This window comes from Cydia splendana, chromosome 3, assembly GCF_910591565.1.
Source record: "Cydia splendana chromosome 3, ilCydSple1.2, whole genome shotgun sequence".
Lineage (NCBI taxonomy): Eukaryota > Metazoa > Arthropoda > Insecta > Lepidoptera > Tortricidae > Cydia > Cydia splendana.
In genome coordinates, this window is record NC_085962.1 from 17461546 (window position 1) to 17484612 (window position 23067).

The 23067-nt window shown below is 41.1% G+C and overlaps 1 protein-coding gene across 1 annotated transcript; it reads left to right on the top strand.

Annotated features, from left to right (window-relative positions):
• The first annotated feature begins 4113 nt into the window (after positions 1 to 4113).
• Positions 4114 to 22578, top strand: LOC134806577 (transaldolase). Its single transcript, XM_063779886.1, has 8 exons — positions 4114 to 4306; positions 5283 to 5406; positions 10924 to 11031; positions 14571 to 14702; positions 15241 to 15366; positions 16112 to 16217; positions 17855 to 17974; positions 21185 to 22578. The coding sequence occupies exons 1-8, from the start codon at positions 4210 to 4212 to the stop codon at positions 21368 to 21370; spliced, it is 999 nt and encodes a 332-aa protein (XP_063635956.1). The 5' UTR covers positions 4114 to 4209; the 3' UTR covers positions 21371 to 22578.
• Positions 22579 to 23067: the final 489 nt, after the last annotated feature.

Genomic DNA, 23067 nt, shown 5'->3' on the forward strand with positions numbered 1-23067 from the left:
TTGGAGCAGATTCTGACTCCGAACGGGACCCGGATGTTGTCAACAGAATCGAAGGTAACATTTAACTATATATATTTATCAATATTTGCATAAAACAGTTCATTTAATATTTGAAAATGTTTATTACAATGTTCATTTGAACATACTTACTCAAACAGATAAAACCTCGAACTAAAAGGTTTTTCTTGATCTAATGCAGTAGCCTCGTACAGAGAACATAGTGTGAGTACTTAAGTTGTAGAAAATAGGAAGTGAATGTCACTTACTATTTTATCGGGTATGTGGTGATACACGACTTGTAATCTGAACATTACAAGTTCAAACCACAATGGGGAGTGAGTTGGCCGGCGATGGGATAACAAACTCCACCCGAATAAAACAATTTATTTACTTGCACTATTCTTTTAAGGCTGCTTCATTTATACCTACAGTTGTCGAATAAAATAACTTAGACATTTGTGTTCTGTCCTCAGCTCCTGCATAAGATCCGGACGTGACTCGGGACGAGCACGTACTCCAGGCTGGCCGGATGTTGTCGCTCAAGCGTTTCCGGCATATTTATTGGACGACAGCGCCATCTATGGAGTACAGCTGGACGTGGTAACTCATCGGACCGACGAAGTGGCCTCCCACCACCCGAACTTCCGTCACCACGCGGCGCTACTGCAGAGGAACGGAGGTGGGGACGTGATGATGAAGACCCGGGCCAGCACTTTGCCATCGAGCAGCGTCGTGAGCGGTCACAATTGTATCCTCCAATTGATTTACTTTCCTAAGCTAAGCTTATATTGATTTGTGGTAAAGTAACTTTGAGTAATTTAGTAAATCATTGATCTAGTCAAGTACCCATTGCTTTTAGTAATTAGTTTTTCAGATATAATATGTAACTGTAATAAATAAATATATTAGAAGACCACTAAGTGATTAAATATATACGTTAATTTGTGACGTCCCACGGTCAAAGGTACCTTATGGCGGGTATGGAGTTATGCATACCCCAGTAATCTACAATAAATAAGCTATCGATAACACAAAAGATCAACCTTCTAGGTTGCGTAGTTACAGAGATATGATTTTTTGAAAATAATGTTGTGAAATGAGCAACTTTACGATAGAGAAGTTTTAAGTTTAGCCGCCTAAAAAACTATGTTCCTGAAGTAAGTTACATAGTTGACTACAAATAATAATGCCTTATATATCTGAGATTAAAAAAATATTGCGACTTGTTCTGTAATGCAAATAGAAACTTTTGATATCGACTGATTTATGTGTATACTAACCAATCTCTTGAAAATAAAGTTTTATTTCATTTTCACGATTGATTGCAATGAGCTCTCAAGATTTAAATTTTATCTATTAGAAAACGACACTGACAGACAGTTTAAGCAAAAAACAATACCGATTTAGAGGTGAAAATGTATTTTCTGACTTTTTCATATAAAATCACAAAATTGAATATTTTTACTTTTAATGTGACACACAATCAATCTTTCTGAGCACATATGAAAGAAATTCTGTCATTCAAATGAAATAAATCCTAAAACCCCAACTAAATACTATATTTAACCCCTTATGCCACTTTAAACTTACATAACAATAACAGTATTTGCTCCATACATTTACGAAAAGGTACCTTATGGAAATAAATCTAATAATACATCACTACAAAATATCAATCATATTATAGTTTATCTTTTATGAATAGAAAATATTAATTTACATTAAATTGCCTCCAATTTAATTAGTTCTTCGTCATAATAATCTTAAAAAAGACCAATAATTTGTATGTAATGAAAAGGTACCTTGTGGTCAAGTTACATGATGAGGCATGATGATGATGGAACAGTTAGGATAAACTAATAATATTTTGGGGTTAAGATGGTATAAATCGTCTATTTCTTATCAATAATATATTTCGGTTGCTATTGAAGATAAGCGGCATTGAGGTTCAATGACCTCAGATATTCCATAAGGTAATGCGTCGGGTATTGGCATTTTTCAGCAAACCAATGGCTGATTTACTGCATGCGACCAAACCAAATGAAGATTATTCTAGTTAAGAAAGACTTGACGAGAGTAACTTTGGTATAATAGCAGTCTACTTGGATTTGTGATGTCGGTCTATGTACGGTTATAATATTTGCGAGGCGCCCCAACCAGAACTGAAATTATCAAATTAGTTTTGCAGAATGCTAATACAGTTCTCTACCAAACTTCTTTTCCCGTATTGACTAGTTTTTTTGGGAATTTTCAATCTTTTTTCCATAAGGTACCTTTTCTACTAAACTCTGAGACGACATTACTAGGCTTATAACTAACTTATAACAAAAATAAAAACAGGTAAACAAACGTTACGCATTAAGGTTTCAGATCACACAATAAAAAAAAATTGAGCATTTTTTCACCTCTTTACAAAACATTTAATATCTCCGAGACTAGAAACCCTCATAAGGTACCTTTTCCCGTGGAACGTCACATTTAAATAGAACATACCTTCACATATATGCCCTGTATTATACTTATGGTTGCAAATAAAAGGTATTAATATGTACTGTGCCTCTCTTTCTTTTAATATGACTTTATCGACATGGCTACAGCAAGGTGTTTCCACATTGTTAATCGTACACTAAACAATGACTAAACAAGAGTGGTCACAGTGACAGCTCGCTTAGACGTAATCTTGTATAATATAATATATCTATGGCTACTAAGGCTGTCAGTTTGACAGTGCCAGGCAAGCGTTCGTATTTCACAAAATTTTACTTCTCATTGAGAGATTATGATGAAATAAGATGTAAATGTATTAAATATACAGAGAATAATAAACATTTTAACGTAATAAGTTAAAATATAAGTCCGATAAAAGTCACGCGCATTATTTTGTAATTATTTTAATTATGGATGCCTTCAAAAAATTCTGTATTATACGTATTAGGTTTACATATTTAAACTTAACAAGTTGTCAAAGTTCAAGTTGATGATGAGTTGATGGATGTTATTGTGGGGAGGAGAGAGGGAGTAAAGGCCCCGTTCGCACGGCAGCTTTTTCAACGCGCGTTAAAAAAGCGTTTGAATGACACCAATGGATAACCATGTATGTATTCACACGTAGGCGGTTTTTAAGCGCGGCGCTTTTTTATCGAGCACTGTTCGATTTTCGGCGTTGAGCGTTGGCGTCAAATTGAATAGAGCATACGGAACTCCGTGTATCTGTTCTCACAAGCGTTAAAAAAGCGCCGGCGCTGCTGTCAGTTGGCTGTCAAGTGTCAATTTTTGGTGTCAATCGTCAAGATTATTATTAGTTTCACCTTAAAAATGTCAACGTATGCTTACAAATTCCTGAAATATTCAAGCTATATTCAAATAATACGTCGTAATAGCAAATAAAGTATGGCTTTGCTGAGATGCGTACGTGGCATTACGACTCACAAGTGATTTTTAAGCGTTCATATGAACACAAATATTGGAAACGGTAAAAAAGCGCCAACGTCGGGTTTTAACGCAACGCTTTTTAAGCTGTCGTGCGAATGGGGCCTAAGGCCCCGTTCGCACGGCAGCTTTTTCAACGCGCGTTAAAAAAGCGTTTGAATGACACAAATGGATAACCATGTATGTATTCACACGAAGGCGGTTTTTAAGCGCGGCGCTTTTTTATCGAGCACTGTTCGATTTTCGGCGTTGAGCGTTGGCGTCAAATTGAATAGACCATACGGAAATCCGTGTATCTGTTCTCACAAGCGTTGAAAAAGCGCCGGCGCTGCTGTCAGTTGGCTGTCAAGTGTCAATTTTTGGTGTCAATCGTCAAGATTATTATTAGTTTCACCTTAAAAATGTCAACTTATGCTTACAAATTCCTGAAATATTCAAGCTATATTCAAATAATACGTCGTAATAGCAAATAAAGTATGGCTTTGCTGAGATGCGTACGTGGCAGTACGACTCACAAGTGATTTTTAAGCGTTCATATGAACACAAATATTGGAAACGGTAAAAAAGCGCCAACGTCGGGTTTTAACGCAACGCTTTTTAAGCTGTCGTGCGAATGGGGCCTAAATGAATGTCGGCTACCAAATGAATGTCGATAGTGGCAGGGTCACCTTCAAGGGCTTCAAGCGATTGTGAACTTAGAGGTTATATTCGCGTTCTGTCCGCATTCGGCATAATATTCACGCTCTACTTATAACAATACAGTAGCACCTAATAGTCAGTATGAGTGGTGAACCTCAAGCAAAGCGCACCAAAATGAGCGCCCTTGACCAGCTGAAGCAGGCATCTACGGTGGTCGCCGACACCGGGGACTTTGAAGGTTAGCCTACCTACTGAATTATTAAGCATACAATGACTTTAAACTTCTAACTAGACTAGACTTTTGCTTCTAACTTTGGATTTAAAGATTTTTTTACATTAATGCCTAGTGTACATTTCTCAATTACATGTGTAATTTAATGATGAGATGATAAGAGATTATTTGCTGTTGCAAAGATAGGAATGCGATCCAGTGTCAAGCATGATTACATAAAATGTATGCTAGCAAAATAAATGAATTAATTGTAAATTAACTGTTATCACACCTATGGTAAAGTTGTATGAATTGCATCATATGCATGTAGAAAATGGAACATTTAGCAACTTGGATCAGAATTGGATATGTTGCTTGCTAAGTGCGTATTATGCTCAGGGGTCAGTGGTCAAACCTGATAAGTTCAGCAAACAGGTTCTTTAATTAAAACTGTATGTGATGTGCATGCAGTCCTTATTTAACACATTCATTGCCAGGGGGTGTGGCGTAGGAATAAACTTGTATGACGGTGGACGCACATGTGCATCGGGGGCAGTGAATGTGTTAAATGAGCCCCTACATGCTGAAACTGCTGAACTGATTTAAGCAAAATTTGGTATGGAGGTAGTTTCACCCTTGGGAATGGACATAGGGTAGTTTTTATCAATCATCATCATTCCACGCAGAAAAAGTTGCAGGCTGTAGCTAGTATAAAATTATATACATATAGAATGAATGAATGAATGATGCTTTTATTCTAAATACACATACACAACAACATTAAAATAGGCTTAAATCTAGGTAAATTTGAAGTTACAGTGCTGCAAGTGGTTCCAGAAAAGGATAACACTCAGCATGTGTTGCAGCACATGAGTAGTGTTATGATGCTGATTTTCAGTGTACCCATTGACACATAAAACAAACACAAAACATAAAAACAAAACCCCAATCATATGACCCAATAATTTATTAAAAGTTATTACTAATGCTTGCTTCATTTCAGCCATGAAGGCATACAAGCCTACAGATGCCACCACCAACCCCAGCCTGATCCTGTCGGCTGCGGCGATGGAGCAATACCAGCATATTCTGGACAAAGCTATCAAGCACGGCAAAGATACTGGCAGGTGAGAATACATACACTTACTACAATTTAACTGTTCCACCACTTCTCATAAATTTATATGCAATTTGAACCTTTTAACTAGTGTCCGACCGAAACATGTTTTTTTGCCGAAACCGAAACCGAAACCGAAGGTTCGGCTTTGGCCCCCGTTTCGGCCGAAACCGAAACCGAACCTTTTGTAGACTTATTAAAATCGTTGAAAATATATCATAAAACCGCTAGAGGCCAATTCGTAGAAACCACCTTATTTACGATTTTCTTAGGACCGAAAAGGTTTATACCGACAAGTGATATTGTGGTCTACTGATTATCAAAATGCACGTTGTCGCTTCTTTGGAATGAGTTCTTATGACGTCATAACTAAAGACGGCAGTACTACGTTTTTAACTTTTTCTATTAAACATACCACGTGCGGTACCAAATGAAAGGGCTTTGTGAGTAAATTACAAAAATGTTACATATTATACCATTTTCACTACTTGATCTAACAAATTAGAAGAAAACGACCAAAAATTACATAACGCAGAATTGATTTTGAACTGCTCTACATTGAAAACTACTGAATGGATTATCCTAAAATACATACCAAGGGACTGTGAATATCCTCTATACAGGGTGGAAAGGCACGACGATCCTTTCCGGAAATGGGAGATAGTTTAGCCTAAGCTCTATATTTTCTCCATAGAAACTATGTTAATATGGGCAACCGTTTCTAAATTATGACCTTTTAAACATCCACGCAAAAAACTACTTTGTTCTAACCCTAACAGGTGACAGGGTCAATGAACTTACTTGTAAACAATCAGTATTCGACAGGAAATTATGCTAATTTGTTGCCATCTAACCATTTTTAGGTCTGCTTACAGCACGGTAAGAATCATTGCAGGATTTTCGCTTTCTTAGTGGTTCCACTTGTTCAATACTTGAATAAAATAGTTATGTTATTCCTTAATATTAATAATACTAACCACAACATTGTTTACAACGACAGTTCAAATGGTGACATTGACAACCATTCAAAAGTACGCAATCGTCTTATAAATATCTCTGGTTTCCTTGACTGATAAAAAGGTTTTAGTTTCTTAACACGTTTCACAAAATTATTTTCGAATAATTGGAAACTATCTAAAATAATTAAAAATAACAAGTAGGTTGTGTTAGTTGCACCAAATGAACTTGCAAAAATTAAATACTAAGAATAAATCAAGAATAAATACTTCTTAAATACCTAACTAACAAACCTTCTTGCGTGGTAGGAAATAGACAGACCGTCTGATGTTTGAAATTAAATGTGCCACAAATTGCAAATTACGCGATAAAACCTAGTTCCAAAATGCCCTTGGGAGCCCGCGATTACCTAAATTTGCTTATGTTATACGGGGAGTGTAATTATAATGCCGCCGAGACGTTACGACGCTACAGACAAAGATATCCTCCACCACACCCAACTAGCCGTATGTCAATTTTACGGGCCATTGATCGCGTGGCAAATAATGAGCCCATAGTACCACGAACGGGCCAAAACGACCAACGGGGAGGAGGTGTAGTTCACATTGCACCAAGACTTGAGGAGCGAGTGCTGCGGTATTTCGAGCAAAATCCAAGGGCTAGTTCGAGGCAGGCAGCCCGACATTTCCGCCTAACTCATACCGCAGTACTCAAAATCTTGAAACGTGCACGTCTTCACCCTTACAGCATTCAGCGAGTTCAAGCTCTGCTGCCCAGGGACTGCCCTGTACGAGCAGCATACTGCCGTTGGCTTTTAAATAAACTGGAGGAAGATCGCCTGTTCATCCGCCGCATTATTTGGAGCGATGAAAGTTTGTTTTCCCGTAACGGCATGTGGAATAGGCGAAATTAACATATGTATGCAGTAGAAAATCCGTTCGAATACCGACATTCGGGTCACCAATATCGGTGGTCCGTTAACGTCTGGGCTGCAATACACGGGGATACACTGATTGGACCTGTTTTTTTGCCTCCAACTTTGAACAGAGCTGGATACTTGGAACTGTTGAATACGGAGTTGCAGAATTACCTTGACGATTTATCAGTGGCCGAGCGTAGAGAAGTATGGTTCCAGCAAGATGGTGCACCGGCCCATTCTGTTAACGAAGTGCGGCTAGCCCTGAACGACGAATTCGGAGATAGATGGATCGGCCGGTTCGGACCGCATCGTTGGCCACCACGATCTCCGGATCTGACGCCTCTAGACTTTTTTCTTTGGGGGACTATCAAGGATATAGTGTACAAAACGGAGTGTGACAACGCCGAAGAAATGAGGCAAAGGTTAACCATTGCTTTCGCCAGCCTGCGCCGTAGAAACGTTCGAGAGCGAATATTAGCAAAGGTACACCGACATACTCGCGCACGGGCTGCAGCCTGCATTATTATGCACGGAGGCCACTTTGAACATAGAATGTGAATTTATTCAGTTGTAAATAAAGTAGTTATGATAATAACAACAACAACAACCTCTTTCATAATAAACATCTCTGGTTTCCTTGACTGATAAAAAGGTTTTAGTTTCTTAACACGTTTCACAAAATTATTTTCGAATAATTGGAAACTATTTAAAATAATAAAAAATTACATGTAGGTTGTGTTAGTTGCACCAAATGAACTTGCAAAAATGAAATACTAAGAATAAATCAAGAATAAATACTTCTTCAATACCAAACTAACAAACCTTCTTGCGTGGTAGGAAATAGACAAGACGTCTGATGTTTGAAATTAAATTTTCATTGAACTATACTTATTGAATGTCATATTCTTCAAATAAAAATGTTAGGTGCTCGTGGCTATTTAAATTTGTGGGGCTGTGTAAAAGATATGGTGTACCAAACCAAACGGAATGTGAAACTGCGGACGAAATGAGACAAAGGCTAATTGGTGCTTTCTGCGGAGGATAAATGACGAAGAGCATACACTATATCGCATGTGCATCGACATACTCGGGTACGGGCTGCGGCGGCGTTGTAATACACGGAGGTACATTTGAACACCGTATGTGAAAAGAAGATAGTATTAAATATTGGAAAAAAGTAATTATCTAAGAAAGTAATAAAATTGTTTGTAATATTTTTGCATGCATTTGATTTATTTGACATTTATGCGTCATTCATACATCATTGCGATACTGTCAACGATCGGAAAAAAGTGTAAAGTCCCGAGCTTTCCCGACGGAGATCCTTAATCTAGCCGTCATGTGCACATGCTATAGGGTTATCACCACAGTTAAAAAGTAGTATTTTTGCAATTTTTATTTTTTACTCAATTAACGATTCTTACCATTACCAATAGTCTCTGTATCACTTAAACGACCTAATACTTCCGGGAAGGATCGTCGTGCCTTTCCACCCTGTATATAATGTTAAAAAAAATAGGCAGAAGTATTAAAAAATAAGAGAAATAGGTACATCAATTTGAATAACAGTATAATTTTCTGTTATGGGAAACTTTTAAAATACTATTTTCTTCACAGAAAACATACCATGTGAGGTATTAAATGAAAGCAATATATGAGTGAATTACAAATATAGCATACTATTAGGCTAATCAAATTATGTAGATCCAAAAAAAGCGTTTTGATGAATTAATTCCCAGCAAGCTAGAAATCATTTTAATTAGGTCCTAAATTCGTATAATCCGAGTTTGCTCCATCCCAAGAGGTGGGGATACATTTTGGGGGCCTTGGGAGGTACATTTTACCTTGGATTGACAAAACCACTCGATTTAGAAGGAACATCGTCAAAATCAATGTTACTACCAGATTTTGACACGATTTTACAAAAAAAAAGAAATTCAAAGTGGCTGCCATTTTTTACTATCTTTGACTACGAATCACATTAAGGTATCTTTCGGATCCTCAGATTTCAATTTTTATCATGATTAGAGCAAATTTTCCGTCGGACGTACCGTTTTTGAACTACAATAAAAAAACTGAAAAATAGCAAAATTTTTTCCACAACTCCTGGAATGGAGCAAACTCGGATTACGCTAATTTAGAACCAAACCATTTCTAGCTTGCTGGGAAATAATTCCTGGAAAAAATCTAATTTGGCCTAGGTATATACCATTTCCACTATTTGGGCGTAAAAATAGTATTTAGTAGTCTACTGTAACAGAAATTTATACTGTTATTTAACTTGATGTACTTTTCTTATTTTTGGATATATTTGGTAAATTATTTTTAGTAATAGTATAGAGAATATTCACAGTCATTTTGTATAAATTTGGCCTAATCCATTCAAGCTGTTCAAATTCATCTCTGGATTGTCAAGTTTTTGAAAGTTTCCCTATAAATTGTTAGACCAAGTGGTGAACATGTTAGACTATGTTACATATTTGTAATCTAATCACAAAGCCCTTTCATTTGGTACCACACATGGTATGTTCAAAAGAAAAAAGTTTACAACTTTGTACTGCCGACTTTATGACGTCACGACACCTTCCACTACTTTATGAAGCGACATGTATTTTGATAATCAGTAGACCATGCTGATCCCAACAATAACACTTGTCGGTATAAATCTTTTTAGTCCTACGAAAGTTGCTATTCTTCAACTTTCCACTCCACTATTTATACACATTAAAACTGCGTCGACCGTCCAGTGGCGCCTTGATTAGGGGAATTGTGCTTTCTAATAAACCAATTAATTTATGTATACATAAATCAGTATATTAATATTGTTATCCTACTTGCTCTCCAAGTTTTGATCTTTGTCACATGTTTAGTTTCATAGTACGAAGTACCATTTCGTATGTTTCGGCCCGGCCGAAAGCTTCGGCCGTTTTTTGGCCGAAACCGAATCTACGGCCGAAACATGATTTTTTGGCCGAAACTGGCCGAAACCGAAACCGAAACCGAACCTTCGGTCGGGCACTACTTTTAACACATTGACTGCCACCAATCTGGTAGGCAGGTTCTCTGTTTGTAGGCACTTTTTGCTTTAAAGCGAAAAGCGAGTTTTTTTTCTAACGCTGGTGCTAGAAAAATAAAATAAAAAGGAGGAAAGATAAAAGATTAAAATTTTATAGGTTATGTCCAGTATTTTGGATTTTATTGAGTTAAGGGTTAAACTCTAGGTATCATAATTTACAAAAGTGTTAATTTTACAGTGTTACTTTGTTTCATGTATCAGATAACAGGTATTAAAAGGTTCAAGTTTTTTAAAACATTTGTATGTATTATGGAGCCTAAGAATCCTTATGTGGCACCCAAGAGATGGGTCAAGGCCCACAACTCAAACAATGGGAGGATGAAATAATATCTATTGTAGGACTATTCTGGACAAGACTGGCCAGGCAGAGGAAATACTGGAAAGAGTTGGAGGAGGCCTTTGCCAACAGGCACACTGAACTACGAGACTTCATTTAAATTCAATCCAAGCAAAAGCAAACAGTTCAAAGTTCAGAAGAAGAGGCTATACAAACAAATACAAACAAAATGTATTATGGGATTTATATACATAAATTACATAATACTTACATAATATAATGTTTTTTATTATTTCAGCACCATTGAGGAACAAGTGAGCGAAACACTAGACATGCTGAGTGTACTCTTTGGATGTGAGATCTTGAAAATCATCCCTGGTCGGGTGTCTGTTGAAGTTGACGCCAGGTAAATAAATATTCTTAGAATAATAAAACCTAGAAACATAATAAAGCTGAAACATGTTTTTGGTATGATTCCTCAGACATTGCATGTGAACTGTACATTTTAACACATTTATTTGTCATGATTAATGGCAAACTGTATGTCATATGTTAGAAATAGTAAACAAGGCCTCCAGTGCCCAGGTTCAGATTCAAAACAGTGACTTCAATTTCATTTCAGAATAATACTTTAATAGATTTTTTATATGTCCAGAAATTGGAGTACTTGGACACATTTTCTTGTGTAAATGAAATCTATTTCAATTTGTAATTTATATCAATATAACATTTTTTTAGCAGTTTGAATAGGCAGAGAAAAATAATAGCATGATAAGCGTGCCATATGCATATATTTATTAATTATTACATAGGTCAATGATGCATATCTTACATCATCAATTATTCATCTCATTCTTAGGTATGTGTTAAGAATGACGTAGTATTCTTGCTCTAAAGAAAAAATGGTTAAACACTGTAATACAACTAGCAAAAAGCAGAGCTTTGTAAGGGCTCGCGGAGTTTTTCTACCTACACGTACCGGACCGCATTTCATGTTCGATCGAGTGGGTACGTAATAAGTCCGTTAAGAACGCAGCTATAAGTGAGAGCAAGGAAGAAATATACTAACCGGATCCCGGTTGCTGTCCGGTACGCCTGTCTGTTACAGCTTTTACTTTGTCCATTAAAAGCGTGTCCAGACGACAAAATCAAATTGCCAATATCATTCACACATATACAATTTCATAAGCGCTTATTAGTCTTATTACATCCTACACGGTCGCCCAGTACTTTTTGTAAGGAAGCCAACTGGCTTTCCTACATCCTACATAATGTTGGGTCAGCGAGCCAATGTCCTTGAATTTATTTTTGCGTCCACACCACACAATTGAGCGAAAAACTATCCCGTCTGGACACCTACTGGCGGTAATCACGCTGCTCCGCACATAAACACACACACACACACACACACACACACACACAACAGTGTGTGCCTATGTTGCACCAAACCTGAGTTCCACTAGGTACAGCCAGGGTTCAACATCAGCTCTATCTTGGGTACTAATCTCCTCTAAGTGCTTATCAAGACGAGTCGGATAACCAAAACAGCGTGTGCCTACGTTGCACCAAACCTGAGTTCCACTAGGTACAGCCAGGGTTCAGCATCAGCTCTATCTTGGGTACTGCTCTCCCAAGTGCTCATCATGACGAGTCGGATGTCCAAAACAGCGTGTGTCTATGTTGCATCAAACCTGAGTTCCACTTGGTACAGCCAAGGTTCAGCATCAGCTCTATCTTGGGTACTGCTCTTCCAAGTGCTCATCAAAACGTGTCGAGTGACTAAAACAGCGTGTGCCTGTGTTGCACCAAACCTGAGTTCCACTAGGTACAGCCAGGGTTCAGCATCAGCTCTATCTTGGGTACTACTTTCCTAAGTACTCATCAAGACGAGTTGCATGACCTAAACAGCGTGTGCCTATGTTGTATAAAATCCGAGCTCCACTAGGTACAGCCAGGATTCAGCATCAGCTTTATCTTGGGTACTGCTCTCCCAAGTGCTCATCATGACGAGTCGGATGTCCAAAACAGCGTGTGTCTATGTCTATGTTGCATCAAACCTGAGTTCCACTAGGTACAGCCAACGTTCAGCATCAGCTCTATCTTGGGTACTGCTCTTCCAAGTGCTCATCAAGACGTGTCGAGTGACTAAAACAGCGTGTGCCTGTGTTGCACCAAACCTGAGTTCCACTAGGTACAGCCAGGGTTCAGCATCAGCTCTATCTTGGGTACTACTTTCCTAAGTACTCATCAAGACGAGTTGCATGACCAAAACAGCGTGTGCCTATGTTGTATAAAACCCGAGCTCCACTAGGTACTGTCAGGGTTCAGCATCAGCTATCTTGGGTACTGGTCTACCCAGTGATCATCATGACGAGTCGGATATCCAAAACAGCGTATGTCTATACATACACCGTGTTTTTTTTGATTTCCGTTAATTTCAAGGGTGCATTTCTGAGCTTAAATCAAGTAACTTTCTCAAAGACACCGATATTCTAATTAACTCCATTTCGGAGATAATCAATAATTTATTTTTTTCCTATAAGGCTTCTACAAGCGTGTACACTTGCCTTAGGGCCGGTTTACATATTGATTAGTGTTTAGAATGAGTTCATAGATTTGCTACTAAACTTAAGTACAATCTCGGTCGATCGATGTTCGAAATGACATTGATATGTCACAGATTTCAATTGTTTGGTTGAGTTAAATGTAATGTCCGTGTTACAACAACACTACATGCTACATTTAATTACTTTTTAAACTTAAATCTTTTTTTAAAAAAAGCAAAAAAATATATATTTTTTTAAAAATTAACTATGCCATTTAGTTCTCTTAAACGTACTTAACCATACCCCGAAATTAACGGAATTCAATAAAAACACGGTGTATATGTTGCACCAAACCCGAGCTCCACTAGGTACTGCCAGAGTTCGGCATCAGCTCTATCTTGGGTACTACTCTCCTAAGTGCTCATCAAGATGAGTCGGATGACCAAAACATACTGTGCCTTTGTTGCACCAAACCTGAGTTCCACTAGGTAGTGCCAGGGTTCTGGGCCATTTTGTTGAACTTCACGCCGAGGTTGCAATTGGCGTGCAGTCGGCGTGCAGTTCCCATACAAGTTGCAGTCGGGTTGTAGTCCGTCTGTATCGGCCCTAAGTCACTGAAGTTTGGATATGCTTATCTTTATTTATAATTTTAGCAGTTCCAAGCAATAGTAACACTAAAACTGTTTCTCGAACTGAAAATACCCGATTTAAGTTTGCTAACACCACATGACTGATCAGTTCATCAGTATCACAAAACATACGAGTAAATTGACCTCTCTGTGGGGCTTAGTCAATTTGTATAAGAATGTCCAATATTTATTTATTTATTTACTATATACTAACGCCATCTGTTAGAGAAATAAATAATTAACATTAGCATGAATGTTAATTTATAATTAACATTAGCATGAATGTTAATTTATTATTTTGCTAACAGATGGCGCTAGTAGTAATACAAAATGTTATTACTTTATTTAATTTTTTTAGGTTTATAAAATGATATTTTTATGTTTGATAACACATCTAGACATGAATTTAAATTACTATGTTAAATTTCAAACCTCACAGTGCGATAGTTTTTCCGTAAAGTGTACCACAAGAATGCATAGTTTGTCGAATAGTGATAGGGGCTCGCTTCGCTCGCCCTAATAATCTGGAGTCATTCCTTGGGATGTTTCTCTTTACTGACTTTTGAGAATGGAATTTGATAATATTTTGTTGATAGATTCCAAAAGACTCATTGGTACGAGCCGGGGTTTGAAACCGCGGCTGTCGGTTTAAAAGTCGCACGCCTTACCTAGAGGCATCATTAGGGCGCCCGGTGTCGTCGCAGGCCGCCCTTGGTCTTACCGCTAAACTGATTTGAAATTTATATTATAATGTATAATATTTCTTACAGACTGTCATTCGACAAAGAAGCCAGCATTGCGAAGGCTATCAAGCTCATCAACGCCTTCTCCGAGTATGGCATCAAGAAGGAGAGGATCCTTATCAAGCTGGCATCCACCTGGGAAGGCATCCAAGCTGCCAAGTAAGACTCTCCTCTTTTTTTGGTTATATTGGCGAAGTCTGCGTTGTTGATTACACAATTGTCTTGATGTTAAATTAATGTGCCTTTCATGTGTGTAGGTTAAGTAGGTTTCAAGTTGTGAAGGAGTCAAAAGTAGCTCGAAATGGTTCGTGTAATATTACACACGGTTGCTGCGTCGCCAGTTCCTTTTCCTTTGAACTTGGCTGGACACGCTACCGCGTGTCTAGATAGATTTCATAATTTATGGAAGTATGAAATCTATAAACAAATCAAGGCATCAGGGTCCATTTGGCAACAAGCATCACAAAACCAGAGTTGTAGACGACAAGTAAAATCAGAGTAAACAAATTATACACCTAAACCTTTCTCAAGAATCACTCTATTGATAGGTGAAAACCGCATGAAAATCAGTTCAGTAGTTTTGAGTTTATCGCGAACATATAGACAGACAGACGCGGCGAGAGCCTTTGTTTCAAAAGGTGTAGAAGGTGTAGTGATATATTTTAGGCCATATTACTTTATTTAGTTAATTTATCAGGGAATTGGAGAAGAAGCACGGCATCCATTGCAACCTGACGCTGCTGTTCTCTCTCTACCAAGCAATCGCGTGCGCGGAGGCTCATGTCACCCTCATCTCGCCGTTCGTCGGCAGGATCCTGGACTGGTGAGTACTCCTCCAGTCAAGGTATTATATATCGACACAGACAAAATGCCAAAAATATGCAATTAGTACCTAGTGTGTACATATGTTTGGCACTTTGTCTGTGACGATATTTAATACCTTGACTATACCATGGACGAATAAAACAAGAAGACAGACAATGACTACATTTATTCCATTACAGCACCATCTATTGAACGGAATTTGAGTTCTTTTAACCAGACATCTAAAGCCGACCACTGACTAACAGGCCGCCGGACGATATCGGCCTGTCAGTTAGAACAAAAATTTGACAGCTCCGAACAACTGACCGGCCGATATCGTCAGTGCGTCTCACTCTCTCATTTAGAAACATGTGAGACGCATATAGACCAAGATAAAATTAGACCAATATATTGATAGCCCAACGCCTTATAGATGGCGTTGAATATTAAAAGACGTTCATTAAAATTTACTTCAATCATCTCAGGGAAATGTATAAATAAGTTTACTTGTTCCATTATAAATTAAAAAAATATATACTTAAGAAAACCAGCGTCATAGTAGCCAGTTTGCAAAATTGTTTTTCTATAAATCGCACGACGGATGATGCAAGATTCTTCTAATCTTAAAAAACGAGATGTTATAGAGTTAGATCATAATTTCATAGAAGTTGGACGTTTAAAATAGAACTTGGACTGCGAGTGCTATCAAAATAGTTGCAGACTTTTCTTGGTCTATCTCTAGTTGAATTTCTCGCCTTCTCCAGGTACGTGGAGCACACAAAGAAAACGTATGAGGGCAAGGAGGACCCCGGCGTGGTGTCCGTCACACGCATCTTCAACTACTACAAGAAGTTCGGCTACAACACACAGGTAACCTTGCATTCTGACTGTTTGGCAACTTGACTGTGACTCAACAGGGGCCCATTTCTCGAACGGTATTAGTCTAATATTATAAGTGCGTTGCCATGGTAACCCATACGACTTGACAGTTCGTGAACTAATTCTGTTAGTCTAATACCGTTCTAGAAATGGGCCCCTGGACTAAATAACCAGTTCAGTCATAATATTACAAAACTGACGATGATATTCAAATATAAAACTATTGGTAAATTTAGTCACAATCACAAGTAAGAATTAAGTTGGATGTGATATAAACATAATTTTAACCGTTATGTTTAAACCTTTTGGACGCCAATGACCGATATATCCGCACCGCAGGTTCAACGCCAAAGACTGATTAATCGGTCACAGACCACAGAGGAACATAGACCTACGTGCATATGCATAAAGTTCAATTTCAGTTTTGACACTTCGGTGACGTGGCGTCCGGACGACTGCTTTTGTGTTTGACACGGCGTCGAAAAGGTTAATGTTTAGGGAGTTAGACCAAGAAAAGTCTGCAACGATTTTGATAGCACACACTGTGCAAGTTGTTGTACATAACATAATAAGTGTTATGTTAATTTTAAACGTCAAACATCTAGGAAATTATGACGTATAAATAATAACACTTGCACTGCATGTGCTATCAAAATCGTTGCAGAATTGTCTTGGTCTAACTCTATCATCTGAGTAAAAAAACTGTTTGAATTGTCAATTGTCAATGGGATTGGTTTATAAATGGCGCCAGCGTAATTTCCTTTAGCTAGTTTTGCTGTATGGGATTTGGCTTATGGAGGCACCCGGGTCATAAAATAAAATAAAAACAAGAAATAGGATTGACAGGAAAACCATTGGTGCCATTTTTAAAAAACCTTTGACCGGTCTAACCCGTTATTGCCGGTTTGATTATAATAAAAACAAGTTATATCCACCAAAAATGTAATTATACTTTGTCAAACAACTTTGTCAGTAGAAAAAGGCGCGTAATTCAAATTTTCTATGGGAATTTACCCTTCACGCCTACATTTAATTTTACCGCATTTTTGTACTGACGGAAATGGCTTGACAGACTATAATTATCTAGCTAAAGTTATAACCAAGATAAGTCTGCAACGATTTTGATAGCACACAAAGTGCAAGTGTTATTTTAAACGTCAAACTTTTGTGAAATTATGACGTACGAATAACACTTGCACTGCGTATGCTATCAAAATCGTTACAGACTTTTTTGGTCTAACTCTATTGTATTTCTGGTTTGGTTTTTTGTTGTATGTTAACCTTGTATTGTATTGTATTGTAGTTCGGGCGATTTTCCGCAACTCGACGTCTTGCGCCTATTTTGCGTGATAGGGGGTGGACTAGTCTTGCCAGCCCAGCTCCTCGAGGAATCCTATCAGACCTTTGATGTTGAGTAGGACCTCGGGGAGGTCACTCGGGGATCCGAGATGTTTTGCCCTGTATGGGGCCAATCCGCTGCATTCCAACACCACGTGAGAGGCTGTTTCTTCTTCCTCCATGCATCCACGGCATAGGGGACTGTCTGTGACACCTGTTATAAAAAGATGTTTGTTAAAAAGTCCATGACCTGTTATAACACTGGTAACATATGTTAACCTTGTTACCAGGTGATGGGCGCGTCGTTCCGCAACACGGGCGAGATCCGCGAGCTGGCGGGCTGCGACCTGCTCACCATCAGCCCCAAGCTGCTGCAGGAGCTGGCCGCCAGCGACCAGCCGCTGCCAAAGGTATGTTAACCTTGTTACCAGGTGATGGGCGCGTCGTTCCGCAACACGGGCGAGATCCGCGAGCTGGCGGGCTGCGACCTGCTCACCATCAGCCCCAAGCTGCTGCAGGAGCTGGCCGCCAGCGACCAGCCGCTGCCAAAGGTATGTTAACCTTGTTACCAGGTGATGGGCGCGTCGTTCCGCAACACGGGCGAGATCTGCGAGCTGGCGGGCTGCGACCTGCTCACCATCAGTCCCAAGCTGCTGCAGGAGCTGGCCGCCAGCGACCAGCCGCTGCCAAAGGTATGTTAACCTTGTTACCAGGTGATGGGCGCGTCGTTCCGCAACACGGGCGAGATCTGCGAGCTGGCGGGCTGCGACCTGCTCACCATCAGCCCTAAGCTGCTGCAGGAGCTGGCCGCCAGCGACCAGCCGCTGCCAAAGGTATGTTAACCTTGTTACCAGGTGATGGGCGCGTCGTTCCGCAACACGGGCGAGATCTGCGAGCTGGCGGGCTGCGACCTGCTCACCATCAGCCCCAAGCTCCTGCAGGAGCTGGCCGCCAGCGACCAGCCGCTGCCAAAGGTATGTTAACCTTGTTACCAAGTGATGGGCGCGTCGTTCCGCAACACGGGCGAGATCCGCGAGCTGGCGGGCTGCGACCTGCTCACCATCAGCCCCAAGCTGCTGCAGGAGCTGGCCGCCAGCGACCAGCCGCTGCCAAAGGTATGTTAACCTTGTTACCAGGTGATGGGCGCGTCGTTCCGCAACACGGGCGAGATCCGCGAGCTGGCGGGCTGCGACCTGCTCACCATCAGCCCCAAGCTGCTGCAGGAGCTGGCCGCCAGCGACCAGCCGCTGCCAAAGGTATGTTAACCTTGTTACCAGGTGATGGGCGCGTCGTTCCGCAACACGGGCGAGATCCGCGAGCTGGCGGGCTGCGACCTGCTCACCATCAGCCCCAAGCTGCTGCAGGAGCTGGCCGCCAGCGACCAGCCGCTGCCAAAGGTATGTTAACCTTGTTACCAGGTGATGGGCGCGTCGTTCCGCAACACGGGCGAGATCTGCGAGCTGGCGGGCTGCGACCTGCTCACCATCAGCCCCAAGCTGCTGCAGGAGCTGGCCGCCAGCGACCAGCCGCTGCCAAAGGTATGTTAACCTTGTTACCAGGTGATGGGCGCGTCGTTCCGCAACACGTGCGAGATCTGCGAGCTGGCGGGCTGCGACCTGCTCACCATCAGCCCCAAGCTGCTGCAGGAGCTGGCCGCCAGCGACCAGCCGCTGCCAAAGGTATGTTAACCTTGTTACCAGGTGATGGGCGCGTCGTTCCGCAACACGGGCGAGATCTGCGAGCTGGCGGGCTGCGACCTGCTCACCATCAGCCCCAAGCTCCTGCAGGAGCTGGCCGCCAGCGACCAGCCGCTGCCAAAGGTATGTTAACCTTGTTACCAAGTGATGGGCGCGTCGTTCCGCAACACGGGCGAGATCCGCGAGCTGGCGGGCTGCGACCTGCTCACCATCAGCCCCAAGCTGCTGCAGGAGCTGGCCGCCAGCGACCAGCCGCTGCCAAAGGTATGTTAACCTTGTTACCAGGTGATGGGCGCGTCGTTCCGCAACACGGGCGAGATCCGCGAGCTGGCGGGCTGCGACCTGCTCACCATCAGCCCCAAGCTGCTGCAGGAGCTGGCCGCCAGCGACCAGCCGCTGCCAAAGGTATGTTAACCTTGTTACCAGGTGATGGGCGCGTCGTTCCGCAACACGGGCGAGATCCGCGAGCTGGCGGGCTGCGACCTGCTCACCATCAGCCCCAAGCTGCTGCAGGAGCTGGCCGCCAGCGACCAGCCGCTGCCAAAGGTATGTTAACCTTGTTACCAGGTGATGGGCGCGTCGTTCCGCAACACGGGCGAGATCCGCGAGCTGGCGGGCTGCGACCTGCTCACCATCAGCCCCAAGCTGCTGCAGGAGCTGGCCGCCAGCGACCAGCCGCTGCCAAAGGTATGTTAACCTTGTTACCAGGTGATGGGCGCGTCGTTCCGCAACACGGGCGAGATCCGCGAGCTGGCGGGCTGCGACCTGCTCACCATCAGCCCCAAGCTGCTGCAGGAGCTGGCCGCCAGCGACCAGCCGCTGCCAAAGGTATGTTAACCTTGTTACCAGGTGATGGGCGCGTCGTTCCGCAACACGGGCGAGATCCGCGAGCTGGCGGGCTGCGACCTGCTCACCATCAGCCCCAAGCTGCTGCAGGAGCTGGCCGCCAGCGACCAGCCGCTGCCAAAGGTATGTTAACCTTGTTACCAGGTGTTGGGCGCGTCGTTCCGCAACACGGGCGAGATCCGCGAGCTGGCGGGCTGCGACCTGCTCACCAACAGCCCCAAGCTGCTGCAGGAGCTGGCCGCCAGCGACCAGCCGCTGCCAAAGGTATGTTAACCTTGTTACCAGGTGATGGGCGCGTCGTTCCGCAACACGGGCGAGATCCGCGAGCTGGCGGGCTGCGACCTGCTCACCATCAGCCCCAAGCTGCTGCAGGAGCTGGCCGCCAGCGACCAGCCGCTGCCAAAGGTATGTTAACCTTGTTACCAGGTGATGGGCGCGTCGTTCCGCAACACGGGCGAGATCCGCGAGCTGGCGGGCTGCGACCTGCTCACCATCAGCACCAAGCTGCTGCAGGAGCTGGCCGCCAGCGACCAGCCGCTGCCAAAGGTATGTTAACCTTGTTACCAGGTGATGGGCGCGTCGTTCCGCAACACGGGCGAGATCCGCGAGCTGGCGGGCTGCGACCTGCTCACCATCAGCCCCAAGCTGCTGCAGGAGCTGGCCGCCAGCGACCAGCCGCTGCCAAAGGTACACCAACTTGAACCCCTAGCTAGCTTCAGAGCATAAGTGGACGACCGCGCGCGACTGCGTATCCATACAAACGTACTTCCCTCTCCTCGGTATTAATGTCGTACTAGTTATTTATGATACAAGTGCAGAAAGTATGAAATTCGCAACGAGTGGTGATCATTTAAAACACGACCGACCGAGTGTTTTAAATCGACACGGGTTCAAAACGTCTCTCCCACTCTCCCTCTCCCTTCGGTCGTGTTTTAATTTATCTCCAGTATCTCCACTCGTCGCGAATTTCCTACTTTTCAAACTTGTATCGTAATGTACTAATTCTGCTCACCAGATGGCTTTGTTATAATTTTGGGTTATAAATTTGACTTCTACTAACGTTTATCTTTTTTACAGGTGCTTGACCCAAAAGCGGCGGCAAAGAGCGATATAGAGAAGGTATCGTTGACGGAGGCCCAGTTCCGCTGGCACATGAACGAGGACCAGATGGCCACGGACAAGCTCTCGGACGGCATCAGGAAGTTCGCCGCAGACACCAGGAAACTCGAGACCCTCATACGGAGCCTGCTCGCCAAGAAGTGAAACACTACCCACTAGGCAGTGAATATGTAATAAGTATCGTTTTCGTAATAAGCATACCGTTGGGTCTATATTGGGTCGCATAATAATTGATTGTCCTAATGTAATGTTACGCATAAAACTCATTTCGCATAATTGTTATTGTGTTGAAACTATTAACATTTCTAAAAAAATATAAAACAAATCTAACCTACCCTATTCTACACAACCTATGCAAAATATTTTCGAAAATACTTTCTGTTTCAGCTGGAGAAAAATTATGAGAAAAGAGTTTTATGCGTAACATTACATTAGGACGATCAATTATGCAACGAAATAGGCACCGCATACCGTGATATGAAGTCCATATAAAGGTATATGGACTATTCACGTAGGTCAAGATTGTAGAAGTACCTACAATCACTGTTTTTATTGAAGCTCATATAATTAGTGAATTGGACGTAAGGTTCAAAGTTGGGTTGTAATAGTATATATTTTATAAAGTAGCAAAGATAAATATCTTTCATTTGCATTAAACATTATCAGGTACAAGTTGTTAATAATACTTATGGTGGTAGGTTTACATGTTTAACCTTTTCGACGCCGTGTCAAACACCAAAGCTGTCATTCGGACGCCACGTCACCCAAGTTTCAAAACTGAAATTGAACTTTATGCATATGCACGTAGGTCTATGTTGCTCTGTGGTCTGTGACCGATTAATCGGTCTTTGGCGTTGAACCTGCGGTGCGGATATATCGGTCATTGGCGTCCAAAAGGTTAACCTCATTTGGTATGCAAAAGGTTAACTAAAAACTAATATTTTACAAATAATTGTATCATTCTTATAAACTAAATAATTTAGATATTTAATTATCTTTGTTAATTATAATTATCTAAGAGTTCTTCTGCTTTCTTTTAATTACGAAAAAATACGAAGGGATACTTATTTTATTTACTCCATTAAAACTACTCGTTTAAAATCGATGTTGATAAATATACATATAGTCAAGGAATATTATTATCAATGTTTTTTGAAAATTGTTTACATATTTTGGATTCCTTTTATATGTTTATTTACCTAAGCGTAAATGTCTATTTAGAGTTTAATTGTGAAATGGCTATTAATTGAAGTACAAAATTGGGAGTATTGGGACCATAAATCTACAAAAACTGTACATTCCTATGTTTTACATTTTTGTTGTAACAAAATAAATCAGGTGATTTGTAACTATTTTTATCTTTTATTTTTCACAAATTTAACAACTTACATAATATTATAATCAGTGATCGTACATTTTCCAGCATTATTGGTGCAGCAGAGTGGTGTTAACGGAATTGGTATAGATAATTTCAACTGAAATGGTAAATTAAGGTTAATATTAACGTAATTAATGCTAATTATCATTAGGGTTGAAATTATTTATACCAATTCTGTTAACACCACTCCGCTACACCAAATCGATTCGCGTGGTGTTAACGGAATTGGTATAGATAATTTCAACTGAAATGGTAAATTAAGGTTAATATCAACGTAATAAACGCTAATTAATCATTAGGGTTGAAATTATTTATACCAATTCCGTTAACAGGGTGGATTTCAAAATCCTGCGAAAACTTATGGTTCGGTCTTTATAAAAAAAACTAGTAGGTTGTGCGAGTTGCAACTACTATATGTTTTTAAGAACTATTATCTTCATGTTCCTTCAATTACCATCTCCAA

Excerpts from the sequence above, each read along its gene's own strand:
- LOC134806577 (XM_063779886.1), top strand. The coding sequence starts at position 4,210 with ATGAGTGGTGAACCTCAAGCAAAGCGCACCAAAATGAGCGCCCTTGAC. Across the intron at positions 15,367-16,111 it reads GTCGGCAGGATCCTGGACTG|GTACGTGGAGCACACAAAGA; the intron begins GTGAGTACTCCT and ends CGCCTTCTCCAG. Across the intron at positions 16,218-17,854 it reads AGTTCGGCTACAACACACAG|GTGATGGGCGCGTCGTTCCG; the intron begins GTAACCTTGCAT and ends CCTTGTTACCAG.